The sequence below is a fragment of the Salvelinus sp. IW2-2015 genome, linkage group LG3, assembly GCF_002910315.2.
Source record: "Salvelinus sp. IW2-2015 linkage group LG3, ASM291031v2, whole genome shotgun sequence".
NCBI classification, from domain to species: domain Eukaryota; kingdom Metazoa; phylum Chordata; class Actinopteri; order Salmoniformes; family Salmonidae; genus Salvelinus; species Salvelinus sp. IW2-2015.
Genome location: NC_036840.1, coordinates 25,940,087 through 25,956,243, shown reverse-complemented (window position 1 = coordinate 25,956,243; position 16,157 = coordinate 25,940,087). Strand labels below are relative to the sequence as shown.

At 42.3% G+C, this 16,157-nt stretch overlaps 1 protein-coding gene across 1 annotated transcript; it reads left to right on the top strand.

The window, feature by feature from the left end:
- The first annotated feature begins 11,030 nt into the window (after positions 1-11,030).
- Positions 11,031-13,121, top strand: LOC111953550 (uncharacterized). Its single transcript, XM_023972915.2, has 5 exons — positions 11,031-11,430; positions 11,582-11,932; positions 12,419-12,535; positions 12,690-12,739; positions 12,900-13,121. The coding sequence occupies exons 1-5, from the start codon at positions 11,106-11,108 to the stop codon at positions 13,029-13,031; spliced, it is 975 nt and encodes a 324-aa protein (XP_023828683.2). The 5' UTR covers positions 11,031-11,105; the 3' UTR covers positions 13,032-13,121.
- Positions 13,122-16,157: the final 3,036 nt, after the last annotated feature.

Sequence of the window (16,157 nt, the reverse complement as noted above, 5' to 3'; positions counted from 1 at the left end):
TTCTTTTTAGCCAATTAATCAACTCAAGTAAACCAACCAGGCTGGACATTGAGGGTTAGACCTTGTAAGAGCTGATTATAAGCCATGTCTGAACCAATAGACACTGTGTTCTCCTGCACAGGTCTCAGTGTGTATTGTCCAGTTCAGAGCACCCAGTCTCCTGGCTGGACTGACTCAGACTGTCCCATTGTCACTTTGAAGCGGTTGTCGTAGTTGCCAAGGTCCCCAGTGCTGAAGGATTCCAAATTAACTGTGTCTCCAGGGAAAAAGGTCTTCAAACATCAGACTGAGCAAAAGTAAGCGACAAAGTTGAAAAATATAAATGTTTTGATTAATTTAAAATTTTAAATACATTTTTATTTCACCTTCATTTACCAGGTAGGTCAGTTGAGAACAAGTTCTCATTTACAACTGCGACCTGGCCAAGATGAAGCAAAGCAGTGCGACAAAAACAACAACACAGAGTTGCACATAAACAAACGTACAATCAATAACACAAAATAAAAGAAAAATTGAAAAATCTATGTACAGTGTGTGAAAATGTAGAAGAGTAGGGAGGTATGCAATAAATAGGCCCTCGAGGCGAAAATAATTTCAATCAAAGACCTCAATCTAGTTCATGCATGTTCAGGTATTATACTGAAAATTGTTACAAAGTGTAGTGTCGGAAAACATATATTTAAATCTTAAATACATAGGCATTATCCTCTGTGTCAATAGTAAGTTTGCACTATTACTGTCACGACCGTTAAAAGAAGAGGACCAAGGTGCAGCGTAGTGAGCGTACATTTTCCTTTATTGAATAAAAATGACGCCGAACAAAACAATAAACACTACAAAAACAAACCGTGAAGCTAAAGGCTATGTGCCCTAAACAAAGTCAACTTCCCACAAACACAGGTGGGAAAAGGGCTACCTGGTTCTCAATCAGAGACAACGATAGACAGCTGTCCCTGATTGAGAACCCTACCCGGCCAAAACATAGAACTACAAAACATAGAACATAGAACATAGAATACCCACCCCAACTCACGCCCTGACCAAACCAAAACAGAGACATAAAAAGGATCCCTAAGGTCAGGGCGTGACAATTACAGCTGACTCTTAACTGCTCCAAATAACTGAGAGATGGCCAGACAGAGTTTTGTCATTGTCCTCCGTAGATTGATCCCCATCATGTGGAGGCTCTTTAGAAGAGGAAGGGGAGGACCATCCTACTCAGTGAATTAAACAAATAAATAACTGTAAAACATTTTAAAAAGTTATCCGTTTTAGATAAAACTATATTAAATATTTTCTTATGACACCAAATAATTGATTAAAACACACTATTTTGCAATGAAGTTCTACAGTAGTCTCAGCAGCACTCTGTCAGGCAGCACTATTGTGTAGCTGCAGGACAGCTTGAATACATTGACTTGAATACAAAACCTTGGAGGCTCATGGTTCTCACCGCCTTCCATAGACTTACACAGTAATTACAACAACAAAAGAGAGATCGAGAGAGCTAGCTATATTTCAAAGTATATATTTTTTCACTTTCACTTTCACTTACTTAGTTAGCATCGAATGCAGCTAGCAAGTTTAGCCTACTCAAACACCCGGCTCAAATGGAAAGGGATGCTATGCTAGCTAGCTGGCTATGGTTATCCAACACGGGAACTCTTCCAGTCAAGGTTTTACCACCTGGGCCCACCAGTGTAACAGCTAAGCTGCTTGCTGCTGAGTGTACTACATTTTTATACCGCGTTAACGCGTTTGTTCCAGTAGTTATGTTGACTATGAAGTTAGATGATATGGTGACAACAATGTAGGCTGTGTGCACGGTTAGCGGTCATGATATGAAGGTTTGGCTTGGACATATTTTTTCTCCTGGTCACAGACAGCTGATGTGTTGTGCACTGATGTCCACAAACAAAGAGAAAAGGTGAGAGGAGGAGAGCGTGTAGAAAGGAGAAATAATTATATATACAAGGTGTTTGTATGTGGCTGCAATGAAAGTGAACTATGTTTGCGTGCGATCAGGGGTTATTTGATTGCGCTTATTCTGTTGGAAAACGTTCCTAAACGGAAGCAAACTAAACTAAACGGGGATAAACATACCTGAATTTGTCCAATAAAACATCTCGTTTGCAACTATTGGACTAATCATTACACCCTGGATCAGCTAGATGCAGGCAAGAGTGTGCAAGTCGGTTTTGAATGTGTCACTGTCTGTCACCTTGATTACAAAACATTCTCTCGACATGTTAGGTTAGGTTGTAGCAACCTCATGATGGGTACAGGGAACATTGAGTATAAGTAGTAGCCTAAACCTATCAATGTTTCATTGAGCTGGGTGAATGGAATATGAATGCTGTAATAGAAAGAAGGCCATGTTCATTAAAAAAATTATCGTCCGCCTTTAAACGGCACCGACTTCCACTGGTGTATACTAGTCATTCTGTCTGTTAGAGTGAGAGGCAGGGGATTGGCTGTCTTAAATGCCTGGAATGATGGTCCCCAGGGCTGATGGGCTGTTCTGAGCTGAGACCAGCAGAGAGAAGGAAGAGGACAGCCTACTGTATCATCAGTCCTGCTTCTAACAGTGAACTCTGAAGTTAATAAAGTCCTGAATAATCAGATGATGATTAACATTCTTATATGTTGGAGATTTTTACACTATATCTACAATATTTTATACAGTGGGGCAAAAAGGTATTTAGTCAGCCACCAATTGTGCAAGTTCTCCCACTTAAAAAGATGAGAGAGGCCTGTAATTTTCATCATAGGTACACTTCAACTATGACAGACAAAATGAGAAAAAAAAATCCAGAAAATCACATTGTAGGATTTTTAATGCATTTATTTGCAAATTATGGTGGAAAATAAGTATTTGGTCAATAACAAAAGTTTATCTCAATACTTTGTTATATACCCTTTGTTGGCAATGACAGAGGTCAAACGTTTTCTGTAAGTCTTCACAAGGTTTTCACACACTGTTGCTGGTATTTTGGCCCATTCCTCCATGCAGATCTCCTCTAGAGCAGTGATGTTTGGGGCTGTTGCTGGGCAACACGGACTTTCAACTCCCTCCAAAGATTTTCTATGGGGTTGAGATCTGGAGACTGGCTAGGCCACTCCAGGACCTTGAAATGCTTCTTACGAAGCCACTCCTTCGTTGCCCGGGCGGTGTGGGATGGGGTCATAATATTTTTTTTACTTAAACCGTTCAAAAGATAGAGACACATTTGTAGGAAGGAACAGAAAACGCTCTGTTTATTACAACCGCAACTTGCGTCTCCCGGAGGTTACTGACATAACCCCGGTTCTATGATCCAAGAGCGATTTTGCACATTTTATTTTAGATTTTTTTCTCGTGACCCCATTTCTAAATCAGGGGACAGACACTACATGGGGTCGCCACCTTTAGATCTATATGAACCGAACCGAATCCAAACACCTATTTCCATTTAGATTCAACACAAATATGCTGCATTTCTGTTTTCACACTCCACATAAAAAGTCTTTGTCAATTCTGCTGTCTGTAAATAGACATTGTGGTCCAATACCAACTACCACGCCCACTACCAATGAAATCACCTTTGATCTCATTCTGAATAAAGAGGTGTTCTCTGATTCACAACCAGACAGAGCAGAATAGATCTACACACAGAATGGCCAGAACCTTCCTACCAGCTCTACTGCTCTATGGATTGAGTAAGTAAGCTACTGTTAAATCTAACATGGAGACAGAGTAAGATTGACTGCATTCGTCAAGTATAACCACAATGTTCAGTGCAGCACTTCTTCCTGATTTCTGACATGTACCTGTGATATCAATGATTATAATCATTAATGTAGGACTTTGTTCTCTGTGTTTCAGGTTTGGTCTCTGTTTTGGTTTCTCTGTCTCAGACTATGGTGGTCCGTACTGGGGATACCATCACCTTGCAGTGCTCCAATGTTACAACGGTTGTGGGACATACAGCATGGTTCAAGCAAGTCAACGGATCAGAGCCTGCGTGTATCTCGTCTATGGACAGCTTTAATTCAACACCTGATTGCCACAATTGTTTTCAAAGGAGCCATTTTGAAACGTTCAGCAACCACACCACTATCTTTCTCAAAATCACAAAAGTGGAAATAGCTGATTGTGGCCTATATTTCTGTGCATTGTATCCACATTGACACATGTTCTTTGTCAACGCTAAAATGCAAGGTTAGTTTTCAACTATTTATCTGGCTTTTGACACATTTGAAAATGCTTATCAACCTAATCAAGAGTTATCATGAAACAAAGGCAAACCTTTGATGGACATATTTTTTAGCATTATAGTTTTGAGAAAAAATACTTCTTTATTTTTACTAATCTCGATGTTAAAATGCACAACGGATTTGAGGAAATACCAGAGTCACCTAAAGAGAGTGAGTTTATCTTTCTTTCTCATGTAGATAAAAAAAAAGAATAATTAAGAAACAATAAAGCAACATTTTTTAGTCTGTCATTAAAGGACCGCCATGTCACGCCCTGACCATAGAGAGCTTTTTATTCTCTATGTTGGTTAGGTCGGGGTGTGACTAGGGTGGAGTCATCTAGGTGTTTATATGTCTATGTTGGCCTGTTATGGTTCCCAATCAGAGGCAGCTGTTTATCGTTGTCTCTGATTGGGGATCATATTTAGGCAGCCATTTCCCCTTTATGCTTTGTGGGATCTTGTCTATGTATAGTTGCCTGTGAGCATTATATTAGCGTCATGTTTCGTTTGTTCGTTTTGTTGTTTAATGTTTTTTATTCCAAAATAATGGATGGAAACATACCACTCTGCATCTTGGTCTACTCCTTATGACGAACGTGACACACCAAGTGATTTAATAAAATGTCATCTAATAGGACATTGTAATGGAACTATCAGTCTAGTAGGAGAGGATGATGATGGAACCATGTACCTCCTTCCCCTGGTTGTGATCCTTGGTGTTGTGACTGCTGTTCTACTGATAGTCATCCTCATCCTGGTCCTCAAGATCAAATGAGACACAAACATACACAACACAGGTAGAATTCCACTTCATAATAATATAGGACCTGTGAACTACACTTCAAATAGGGATGTTTTACCTATGACATTGATCAGAAGAGTCAGTGTGTTCACTAGAATGGAATGTGTCACGACTTCCGCCGAAGTCGGCTCCCTTCCTTGTTCGTTCGGCGATCACAGGCCATTATGAGTACCTCGTCATGCCGTACGGGTTGATGAATGATCCATCAGTTTTCCAATCCTTTGTAGACGAGATTTTCAGGGACCTGCACGGGCAGGGTGTAGTGGTGTATATCGATGACATTCTAATTTACTCCCCTACACGCGCCGAGCATGTGTCCTTGGTGCGCAATGTACTTGGACGACTGTTGGAGCATGACCTGTACATCAAGGCTGAGAAATGCCTGTTTTTTCAGCAGGCCGTCTCCTACCTAGGGTATCGCATTTCCACATCAGGGGTGGAGATGGAGAGTGACCGCATTGCAGCCATGCGTAATTGGCCGACTCCCACCACGGTAAAGGAGGTGCAGCGATTTTTAGGGTTTGCCAACTACTACCAGACATTTATCCGGGGTTTTGGCCAGGTTGCTGCGCCCATTACCTCACTGCTGAAGGGGGGTCCTGTAATGTTGCGGTGGTCGGCTGAGGCGGACAGTGCTTTTGGGCAACTAAGAGCTCTGTTTACTTCGGCTCCAGTGCTGGCCCATCCGGATCCCTCTTTGGCATTCATAGTGGAGGTGGACTCGTCCGAGGCTGGGATAGGAGCCGTGCTCTCACAGCGCTCGGGCACGCCACCAAAACTCCGCCCCTGTGCTTTCTTGTCGAAGAAGCTCAGCCCAGCGGAGCGTAACTATGATGTGGGGGACCGGGAGTGGTTGGCTGTGGTTAAAGCGTAGAGACATTCGCTTGAGGGGGCTAAACACCCTTTTTTCATCTGGACTGACCACCGCAACCTGGAGTACATCCGGGCAACGAGGAGACTGAATCCTCGTCAGGCAAGGTGGGCTGTCAGGTTTTGGCCAGGACTGTTCAGGTTTTGTTCACTAGATGTCCCCCTTGCACCTTTTTTGTACCTTTTGTTTTTCTTGCCCTAATTATTGTTTGCACCTGTAAGTCATTCCCTTGTTAGTATTTAAACCCTGTGTGTTCCTCAGTTCCTTGCTCAGTGTTTGTATGTTAGCACCCAGCCCCAGCCTTTGTGATCATTTTTCTCTTGTTGGATTTTCCAGAGGTTCTCTGGTTTTGTTCTCGTGTATTTTTGGATTGGTCTTTTGAGGTTTGTTTTTTCCCTTGCTGTTTTTACCACTTTGTGGATTTTCTTTGTATTTTGGAAGATATCTATTTTTTATTAAACCACCATCTCTAGTACTGCTGTGTCTGCCTCATCTTCTGGTTTCTGCCCATTATTAGTGACTGTTTCTCGCACCGGGTCCTGACAGTGGGCCATGTTCTTTACCCGTTTTGTGTTTACCTTATCCTACAGACCAGTTTCCCAGAATAAGAAGGCAGACGCACTGTCCCGGCTGTATGACACAGAGGAGCGGCCCATGGATCAAACTTCCATACTCCCGGCCTCCTACCTGGTAGCGCCGGTCGTGTGGGATTTGGATGTGGACATTGAGCAGGCGTTGCGTACAGAGCCTGCTCCCCTCCAGTGTACCGTTGGGCGTATGTACGTTCCGTCTGCTGTCCGTCACCAGTTGATCTCTTGGGCCCACACGTCTCCCTCCTCTGGTCATCCGGGGATCGGTCGGACGGTGCGCTGTTTGACTGGGAAGTACTGGTGGCCCACTTTGGCTAAGGACGTGAGGGTTTATGTCTCCTCCTGCTCGGTGTGTGCCCAGTGTAAGGCTCCGAGACACCTGCCCAGAGGTAAGTTACATCCCTTACCCGTTCCACAACGACCTTGGTCACATCTGTTAGTGGATTTCCTAACGGATCTTCCTCCCTCACAGGGAAATACCACGATCCTGGTCATTGTGGATTGTTTTTCTAAGTCCTGTCGTCTCCCTCTGCCTGATTTCCCTACGGCCCTACAGACTGCGGAGGCCCTGGTTACACACGTCTTCTGGCACTACGGGGTGCCTGAGGATATAGTGTCGGATCGGGGTCCCCAGTTCACGTCGAGAGTTTGGAAGGCGTTTATGGAACGTCTGGGGGTCTCGATTAGCCTTACCTCAGGTTTTCACCCCGAGAGTAACGGGCAGGTAGAGAGAGTCAACCAGGATGTGGGCAGGTTTCTGCGGTCCTATTGCCAGGACCGGCCGGGGGAGTGGGAAGCGTTTGTGCCCTGGGCCGAGATGGCACAGAACTCGCTTCGCCACTCCTCCACTAACCTCTCCCCCTTTCCGTGCGTATTGGGGTACCAGCTGGTTCTGGCACCGTGGCATCAGGGTCAGACCGAGACTCCTGCGGTGGACGACTGGTTTAGGCGCGCGGAGGAGACATGGGAGGCCGCCCGTGTCCAACTCCAGTGAGCCGTGCGTCGCCAGAAATCCAGCGTGGACCGTCACCGCAGTGCGAACACCGGGGGACCGGGTCTGGCTCTCGACCCGTAACCTGCCCCTCCACCTGCCCTGCCGGAAGCTGGGTCCGCGGTTTGTGGGGCCATTTAAAGTCCTGAGGAGGGTGACCGAGGTATGTAATAGATTACAGCTTCCCTCTGATTATCATATTAACCCCTCGTTCCATGATTCGAGGATTCGAGGATGGGGGCCTTCAGTACCTCGTGGAGTGGGAGGGGTACGGACCGGAGGAGAGGTGCTGGATTCCGGTTGCAGATGTTTTGGATCCTGAACTTCTGCGGGAGTTTCACCGTCGCCGGCCGGATCGCCCTGCGTCTCGTCCTCCGGGTCGTCCTCGAGGCCGGTGTCGGCGCGTCGCTGGAGCCGCGTGTCAAGGGGGGGTACTGTCACGACTTCCGCCGAAGTCGGCTCCTCTCCTTGTTCGGGTGGCGTTCGGCGATCAACGTCACCGGCTTTCTAGCCATCACTTCTCCATTTTTCATATATCCATTTGTCTTGTCTTGTTTCCATACACACCTGGTTTTCATTTCCCCAATCAATCTACTTGTATTTAACCCTCTGTTTCCCATCATGTTTTGTGTGTAATTGTTTCATGTTATGTGGTGTTAGTTTACGCACTTTACTTTTATGTTCCGTTTTTTGAGCGCGTTTGATTTATGTAGTGCTCTCGTTTTTGGAACTTTAATAAAAGTGCGCCTGTTCAATATACTCTGCTCTCCTGCACCTGACTTCGCCTCCAATACACCATTGACAGAATGATCCATTAATCTGTTCTCTTGTCTCTCTTTTATATCATATTCAGGACCTGATTCTCAAAGACAACCACAAAATGATCAGGTAAATACTGCATGATTAAATACTGAAATATAAGCAATTCAGAAACTGAGAAAATTACAATTGTAGCCTACTTCATGATGTTTGCAAATCTACAGAACCAAGACCTAGATGCATTGAATTATGCCGCTCTGAATTTCACCTCCAAGAAGAGGAAAATGGAGAGGAGAAGAGAGAAGTAGCTGGACCCCCATGTAGTGTATGCTGCTACAAGATGATAAAGTGGAGGGGGATGGAAGAGGAAAATTAGTTGTCCATATCTTTGAATAAAAGTTGAAATCTTGCTATATTGTATCTTTGTAGTTATATTAAATGTACTGAAATGTAAATCAGTAAATATCTCTGTAGTGTTTGCGAGTTGTACAACAGTGCTACTGTAGCCCTCTCCAACAAGTTAGGTCACACAGCTCAGTGGTACAGGGTGTGGTTAGAGAGGAGGAGTTAGAAGTAAAAACACAACTGTTTAATGGTCGCAGAAGAGCAGTTGCATCTTTTGGCCTCTCTTAACTTAGATCTTTGTTGTGTGTGTCAGTGATTTGGTATTTTTTTTATAGGGTGACCCCGAGAGGCAAAGTACCCAGGAGTAGAGAATTGTATTATACTGATCACTTATGAAGACAAATAAAGAGTTAAACCAAAATTGCCTTTGTCATGATGTAATTCCCCCCTTAGTATTTCCTGTCTTGGCTTTGTACTGATCACAGCCCCCTATTCTGAGAAGCACCTTATAATGAGAATATGATGGGGTCTGAAGTAGGAGGGGCCAGTGAGAGTACGCATCACTTCCTGTGGTGTGAGTGACAGGAAGTAGCAGCTCAGTGTAGAGTGAGACCTGCTGAGGGGAACATCACTGGGTCTCTCATAGACTAACACTGGCGGATGAAATGTCCCTTATGCTCTTCAATGTCTCGCCAGATTTTCAGTCCACCTGCCAACAGATAGTATGGGGGGAAAATGTGTGTGTAAGAGTAAATGCCTGGGTGAGGGCGGGGGGGCTCTTTACATACTTCTCTTCATCGGGACGGTAAACACCAGACCCCTGCCGGTCAGTTAGATGTACAATGTCAAGAATACAAACCACAAGCTAAAAGCATTTTCCAAACCCTAAACTGTCCAGGGTTTATTAAACTATGGGTCCTGAGTTATGAGAATAGATCTACTGTATAATCACACTGTCTTCTTATTTTGAGTCGTTGGAGGTTGATTTGGGTCCCGGGAGGACGGTCAATTTCTCATTTGGGTCTCGAACTGAAAAAGTTTAAGAGCCTTAAAGCATTCAACAAGAGGACAAAGTGCAGATAAAGATTGGGTGTCTCAATAGTTGTCAACTTTCCCTTCATGAAAAAAATGAAAGTATTGGTTACAATCAAAGGTTTGAAATTAAGCCAACTATCAAAAGTCAGGATAAGACCCAGATGCAGACAGCCAGAATCACAGATGTGTATTGACCCAAGCAGGGGGTTGGCAAAAGACAGATCAAGGGCAGGCAGAGGTCCGTAATCCAGGGCAGAGTCAGAAAGGTACAGAACGGCAGACAGGCTCGGGGTCAGGGAAGGCAGAGGTTTGTAATCGGGTCAGAGTCGGGCAGGTACAGAACGGCAGACAGGCTCGGGGTCAGGGAAGGCAGAGGTTTGTAATCGGGTCAGAGTCAGGCAGGTACAGAACGGCAGACAGGCTCGGGGTCAGGGAAGGCAGAGGTTTGTAATCGGGTCAGAGTCGGGCAGGTACAGGGAAACTAGGAAACAGAAACTTGAGAAAACAGGAAGAGGGGAAAGAACACTGGTAAGACCTGACTAGACAAACTGGCAACAGACAAACAGAGAACACAGGTATAAATGCACAGGGGATAATGGGGAAGATGGGCGACACCTGGAGGGGGGTGGGAACAAGAACAAAGACATGTGAAACTAATCAGGGTGTGACACCAACAAATATATATTATATATTTATTAATATTATATTATATATTATTCAATGCTATTGCGGTTACAACTAATATGATTATTTATTTGCGGAGGCTTATGATGAAAGTCAAGATCTAGAAATGCATCTTTTATGCAGTGGTGGGTATATTTACATTATGGATTACTTTAACCCTTAGGCTGGGCTGGGATGGGGTTGGTAGTATTAGCAGCACTAAAGATCATTCACTGTTTCCTTTCCAAACATCAAAAGAGAAATAATTTCAGTATATGTTTAATTTCTCTCAAAAAAGAAGCAGCTGTATCAAGCATATATTTGATTGGCTTGATCGAGTAACTGAACTTCTTTATGTTGTCTTCTTGAAAAAGTAATTCCTGAGAAGCTCAGACTATGGTAAGCCAGAGGACACACTTCTAAGATTGCAGTCAGCCAATAATATCTCTCATTTCAGTGTTCCCTCCTATTGCATGAAAAGTACACGTAAAGTGCCATCATATATAAGGTGCATATAAAGTGTCCCACTGTCAGACCCACAGACTATACAGTGCAGAAGGGACTAATGTTACAATGATGAATAGAGAAGTATTTATATTTTACATCAACTTGGGTAAGTGTAAGACATTTTAATTTAGTTCCTTATTTAATCACTTGTAATATGTAGTTTGAATATGATAAGTGAAGTGGATGTTCTCTCTGTAACGGGTAGAAATGGTTTATCCATGTTTTTGTCTTTGATCCATTTTGTTTGTTTGCTTTGACAGTTTGTGCTTTAACCAAACCAAACGTAATCCAACCAACCCCTGTGATGGTTACTGAGCTGGGAGGCACTGTGACTCTCACTTGCTATTGTTTTAATGTGTCGGTGACCAGGTTTGATTGGTTCAAGCAGAGTTTTGGACAGGAACCCCTCCACATGGCATCATCTCTTTATGTTGGCCAAGAGAGTTATTATTCCAACATTTTTATCAAGGACTTTACTGAGACCAAACGTTTGGGTGTGATGAGAGGAGACTCCAGCTATAGCTTGACCATATCCAAGACAGAGCCAGGGGACTCAGCTACATACTATTGTTTTACTTCAGCCATCTATGAGCTCACATTTGGAGAGGGAACTGTTTTAATTGTCAAAGGTAACAAAACATGTGCTTATTCAATTTCAAAATGTGTGGCGCTGTATATTGGCATGTTTGTACAGCTGCTTCATCAAATGCTAGTGATGAATACTTGGCTTTTCATGTTTTTCACCCACTTAGTTTTACTTTAGTTGCTCACCTTCTTCAGACTCAGGGTCCAACAGCATGTCTGTGCTCCAGCAGCCTGTGTCTGAGTCAGTCCAGCCAGGAGACTCTGTGACTCTGAACTGTACAATACACACTGAGACCTGTGCTGGAGAACACAGTGTCTATTGGTTCAGACATGGCTCAGGAGGATCCCGTCCAGGAATCATTTACACCCATGGAGACAGGAGTGATCAGTGTGAGAAGATCTCTGAGGCTGGGTCTTCTCCACAGAGCTGTATCTACAACCTCCGTAAGAGGAACCTCAGCCTCTCTGATGATGGGACTTACTACTGTGCTCTGGCCTCATGTGGGGAGATTTTGTTCGGGAATGGGACCAAGCTGGACATTGACCGTATGTGATACTTCTGACATTCTGTTTTATAATAATCTATGTAATCAAATTTCTTTAGATTGCAGGCAAGGTATTCTATATCATTCAGATATCTTTGTATTTCTATATCATTCAGATATCTTTGTATTTCTATATCATTCAGATATCTTTGTATTTCTATATCAGTCAGATATCTTTGTATTTCTACATCATTCAGATATCTTTGTTTTTCTATATCATTCAGATTTCTTTGTATTTCTATATCATTCAGATATCTTTGTATTACTATATTATTCAGATATCTTTGTATTTCTATATCAGTCAGATATCTTTGTTTTTCTATATCATTCAGATATCATTGTTTTTCTATATCCTTCAGATATCTTTGTATATGAGAGAAGAAAGTATGACTCTCAGATCAGGACGAGTCTTGTTGGTGTCTCTAACATTGTCATAGCTTTATCCCTCAGTGTCTCAGTGTCTCTATCCCTATTTGATGTTTCACAGATGGTTGTAAGGAGGACCATCTTCTGTTCATGTACTGCCTTGGCGTAGCATTGGGTCTGTGTGTCGTCCTCATCATTGTCCTTACTTGTGTTTTGTACAAGATGAGCAAGTGCATAGGTAAGCAATATTATTGTGCAAGATACAGTATGCTTATCAATTGTTGGTCCAGTTACATTAGTTGAGATGTTTTGGTCAAAATTGGTCATAAAGTCTCTTCATTGTAGGATGATGATGATAATGATTATTTTGATTATTTGTGTTTGATTAAAAGGAACCCACCTTCAGCCAAGTACTCCTGCAGTCCCCAGTCATTATAACCAGGTAACCTGACCTAACACTTGTTTAGTTGTTGCTGAATCAATGTATTTTTCCTTCAATCAAAATATGAAAATATGCATTTTATTAGAGGATTGTTTCATTATACCGCAATATTTAGTATAATACCAAATATTTGGATTTTCATTTTTGTTARTCCTRTTAGGATCAAGAGCCTGTTACTCTCCATTACGCSGCTCTGAACGTCGTCCACAAGAAACCAAAGGCCYGGAGACAGAGGAGCGCCATGGAGACAGACACTGTGTACTCTGGTGTGAGACGCCAAAACATGGACTGAAATGTCAACTTTTCCTCTTTAATAACTTGAATTGATTCTGTGTTTTCTACACTGTATGTTTGACTGTGTCTTTTTCATTGTAAGTTACAATTTCGTACAGATCAATTTTACATTGATACTGATGTTCAATTTTGATCAAATAAAACATTAAACTGCTTTCATAGAGAGGAATGTTTGATTTTCATTCATATTTTTCTCTGTCGTTACATTTCTACAACACTTTCACCCACAGATTCAGTATGCAACAACCATATCAAGCCTATGCTCAATGTAAAAAAGATGGTTGGTTGCATAATAACTGTAAATATGTATCTATTGCTGGTGTTTGAGCCTCTCAAACTGTCTTCTTTTAGCAGTATCCTGTATCACAGCTCTCTGTGGTGTTCTGACTGCCCTGAATAGATTTTCCACTCACGTAAACTCAACTCTAACCCCCAGCAATGACCGTCAGTCCTCACCACACTCTCTCTTCACACACCATCAAAACCACCAACATTCATGTTACTAAGAGCCCAACTCTCTCTCTCCATAAGAAAAGACTGAACTAAAAATAAACTTCTTAGCTGAATATACTTTGAACAGAATTGATATGGTTGAGAGACTGATTTCCAATTTGACCATGTTCACATTGTAACTGAGCAGTTTTCACAAACTATTGACAACATGTGAATATGTATTAGTGCACTTTGCAGGACTGCAATCCATTTGTCTTTCAACAGGGAGCAGCAATGTACATGGAAGTCCCCATAACTGCATCAACAGTAGAGTTGGCAGCAACTTGTAGTTGTCAAAATGTTCAAAATGTCTCCTAATTGGATGAAGTATCATTTACAACTTCACTTTCTGTGACAGTTCATGTTTCTAGCCGAAATAGCAGTCAAACAAATGCCAAAAAAGACAATGTGTATCTATGAAGAATCTATAACAAGGTAATATAGTTATTACATGCTTATTACATTATCTATAATATGTTAGAAATCATTTCCAGCGTATTTAAATAGCAACCACCAAACAGGCCAGACAGTCATCATCCCTGGATCATTACTACTAACCTCAACATAGTTATAATAAAGTGTAGCTTAGTAACAAGGAGCAACAATCACTCAACATGAAACCGGTAGTAGAGTGAACTGTATGATGAAGACAATGACTCATGTGCTTGAGTGTGTCGTTTTTTAACCAATTTTTAAATAAGTCAGGAATGTCTTGAACTAGTTTTAGACGAGTTGATAGCATGACACTCACATCCCCCCACACACAGCTAACAAGTTCACAGGTACTTGAGGTCTACTCTAAGTACGTGGCTATATCTATTCTTTGGTCAGGCCTGTTGGCCTTGTACACACAGGACCCTCCTACCTGCTCTCTGTGTCTCTGTGGTTTTCAGCAGGATGTCTATCTGGTGTCAGTCTGTTGTTTTCACATTTGTTACTGTTGTTCATGTTTCTACTGACAGCTTGCAGTCACAGCAAACCAGTTCTTTATAAACTTACTTGGATATAAATAGCTTTCTGAAATCAGTTACAAACCACAAATAACTGGTAATGAACTCTATTGAACTCTCCAAGTTAAGCATCTCATGTCATGTGTAATACAGAACCATCTATTCTATAGCTATGGGATCAGGGGGAGGGGCCATTTTAAGATGACGTCATGGGAGAACTAGTGCATTATCAATCAGACAAGTGTTCTAGGACTACTGCAGGGTTCTCTGTCAGGAGACCAATAGAGGAGGATCCCCCTTATGATAGATTGCCTCCTATGAGAACAACACTAACCAGACAGTGATACAGAGTGGATAAAGTGTGTCATGTGTATTGGTCATATTACAAAACATGTTCAATATATAACAGTCCAATCAGTGATGCACTCTCAGGCATTACAATTCAGTTAATGCATGTTTCTGTGAACGATAGGGAATGAGACTGACATACAATTGAATTGTTTTATTCTGTAGGTGTTTATCACCTGCTATATTCTAATTACTTCGCCACTATGGCCTATATATTGCCTTACCTCCCTTATCCTACCTCATTTGCACTCACTGTATATAGACTTTTTCTATTGTATTATTGACTGTATGCTTGTTTATTCCATGTGTAACTCTGTGTTGTTGTTTGTGTCGCAGTGCTTTGCATTTTCTTGGCCAGGTCGCAGTTGTAAATGAGATCTTGTTCTCAACTAGCCTACCTGATTAAATAAAGGTGAAATAAATAATCACATATACACTCTCACTGCTCTACCCCTGTTCACTCACTTCACTTATTCATTTACATGTTAGTAATTTAGAAGACGCTCTTATGCAGAGCAACTTACCGGAGCAAGTAGGGTTAAGCACCTTGCTCTAGGGCACATCCACAGATTTTTCACTTAGTCGGCTCGGGGATTCGAACCTGCGACCTTATGGTTACTGGCCCAATGCTTTTAACCACTAGACAAGACATGTTCAACGTATTACAGCCCTCCTATGGGTCATCTGGAGTACTGTTACTGTTGATAATAATAATAGTTTTCTTTCAAATACTTTAGAAACACTTGGTTTTGCTTGTCTTCTGCAATGGACGCAAGATAAATCAAGTGTAACTAAAGTAAGTTTGAGAAAACAAATAGCCTACTATTTTGACCCAGGGATCTCCAGAAAGGTGTGAGGGAACAAACCGCCTACTATTTTGACCCAGGGATCTCCAGAGAGGTGAGAAACAAATAGCCTACTATTTTGTCGCAGGTGAGAAAGCAAAGCCTACTATTTTGACCCAGGGATGTCCAGAGAGGTGAAAAAACAAATTGACTACTATGTTGACCCAGGGATGTCCAGAGAGGTGAGGAAAACAAATTGACTACTATGTTGACCCAGGGATGTCCAGAGAGGTGAAAAAACAAATTGACTACTATGTTGACCCAGGGATGTCCAGAGAGGTGAGAAAACAAATTGACTACTATGTTGACCCAGGGTTCTCCAGAGAGGTGAGAAAACAAATTGACTACTATGTTGACCCAGGGATGTCCAGAGAGGTGAGAAAACAAATTGACTACTATGTTGACCCAGGGATGTCCAGAGAGGTGAGAAAACAAATGAACTACTATGTTGACCCAGGTTCTCCAGAGAGGTGAGAAAACAAATAGTCT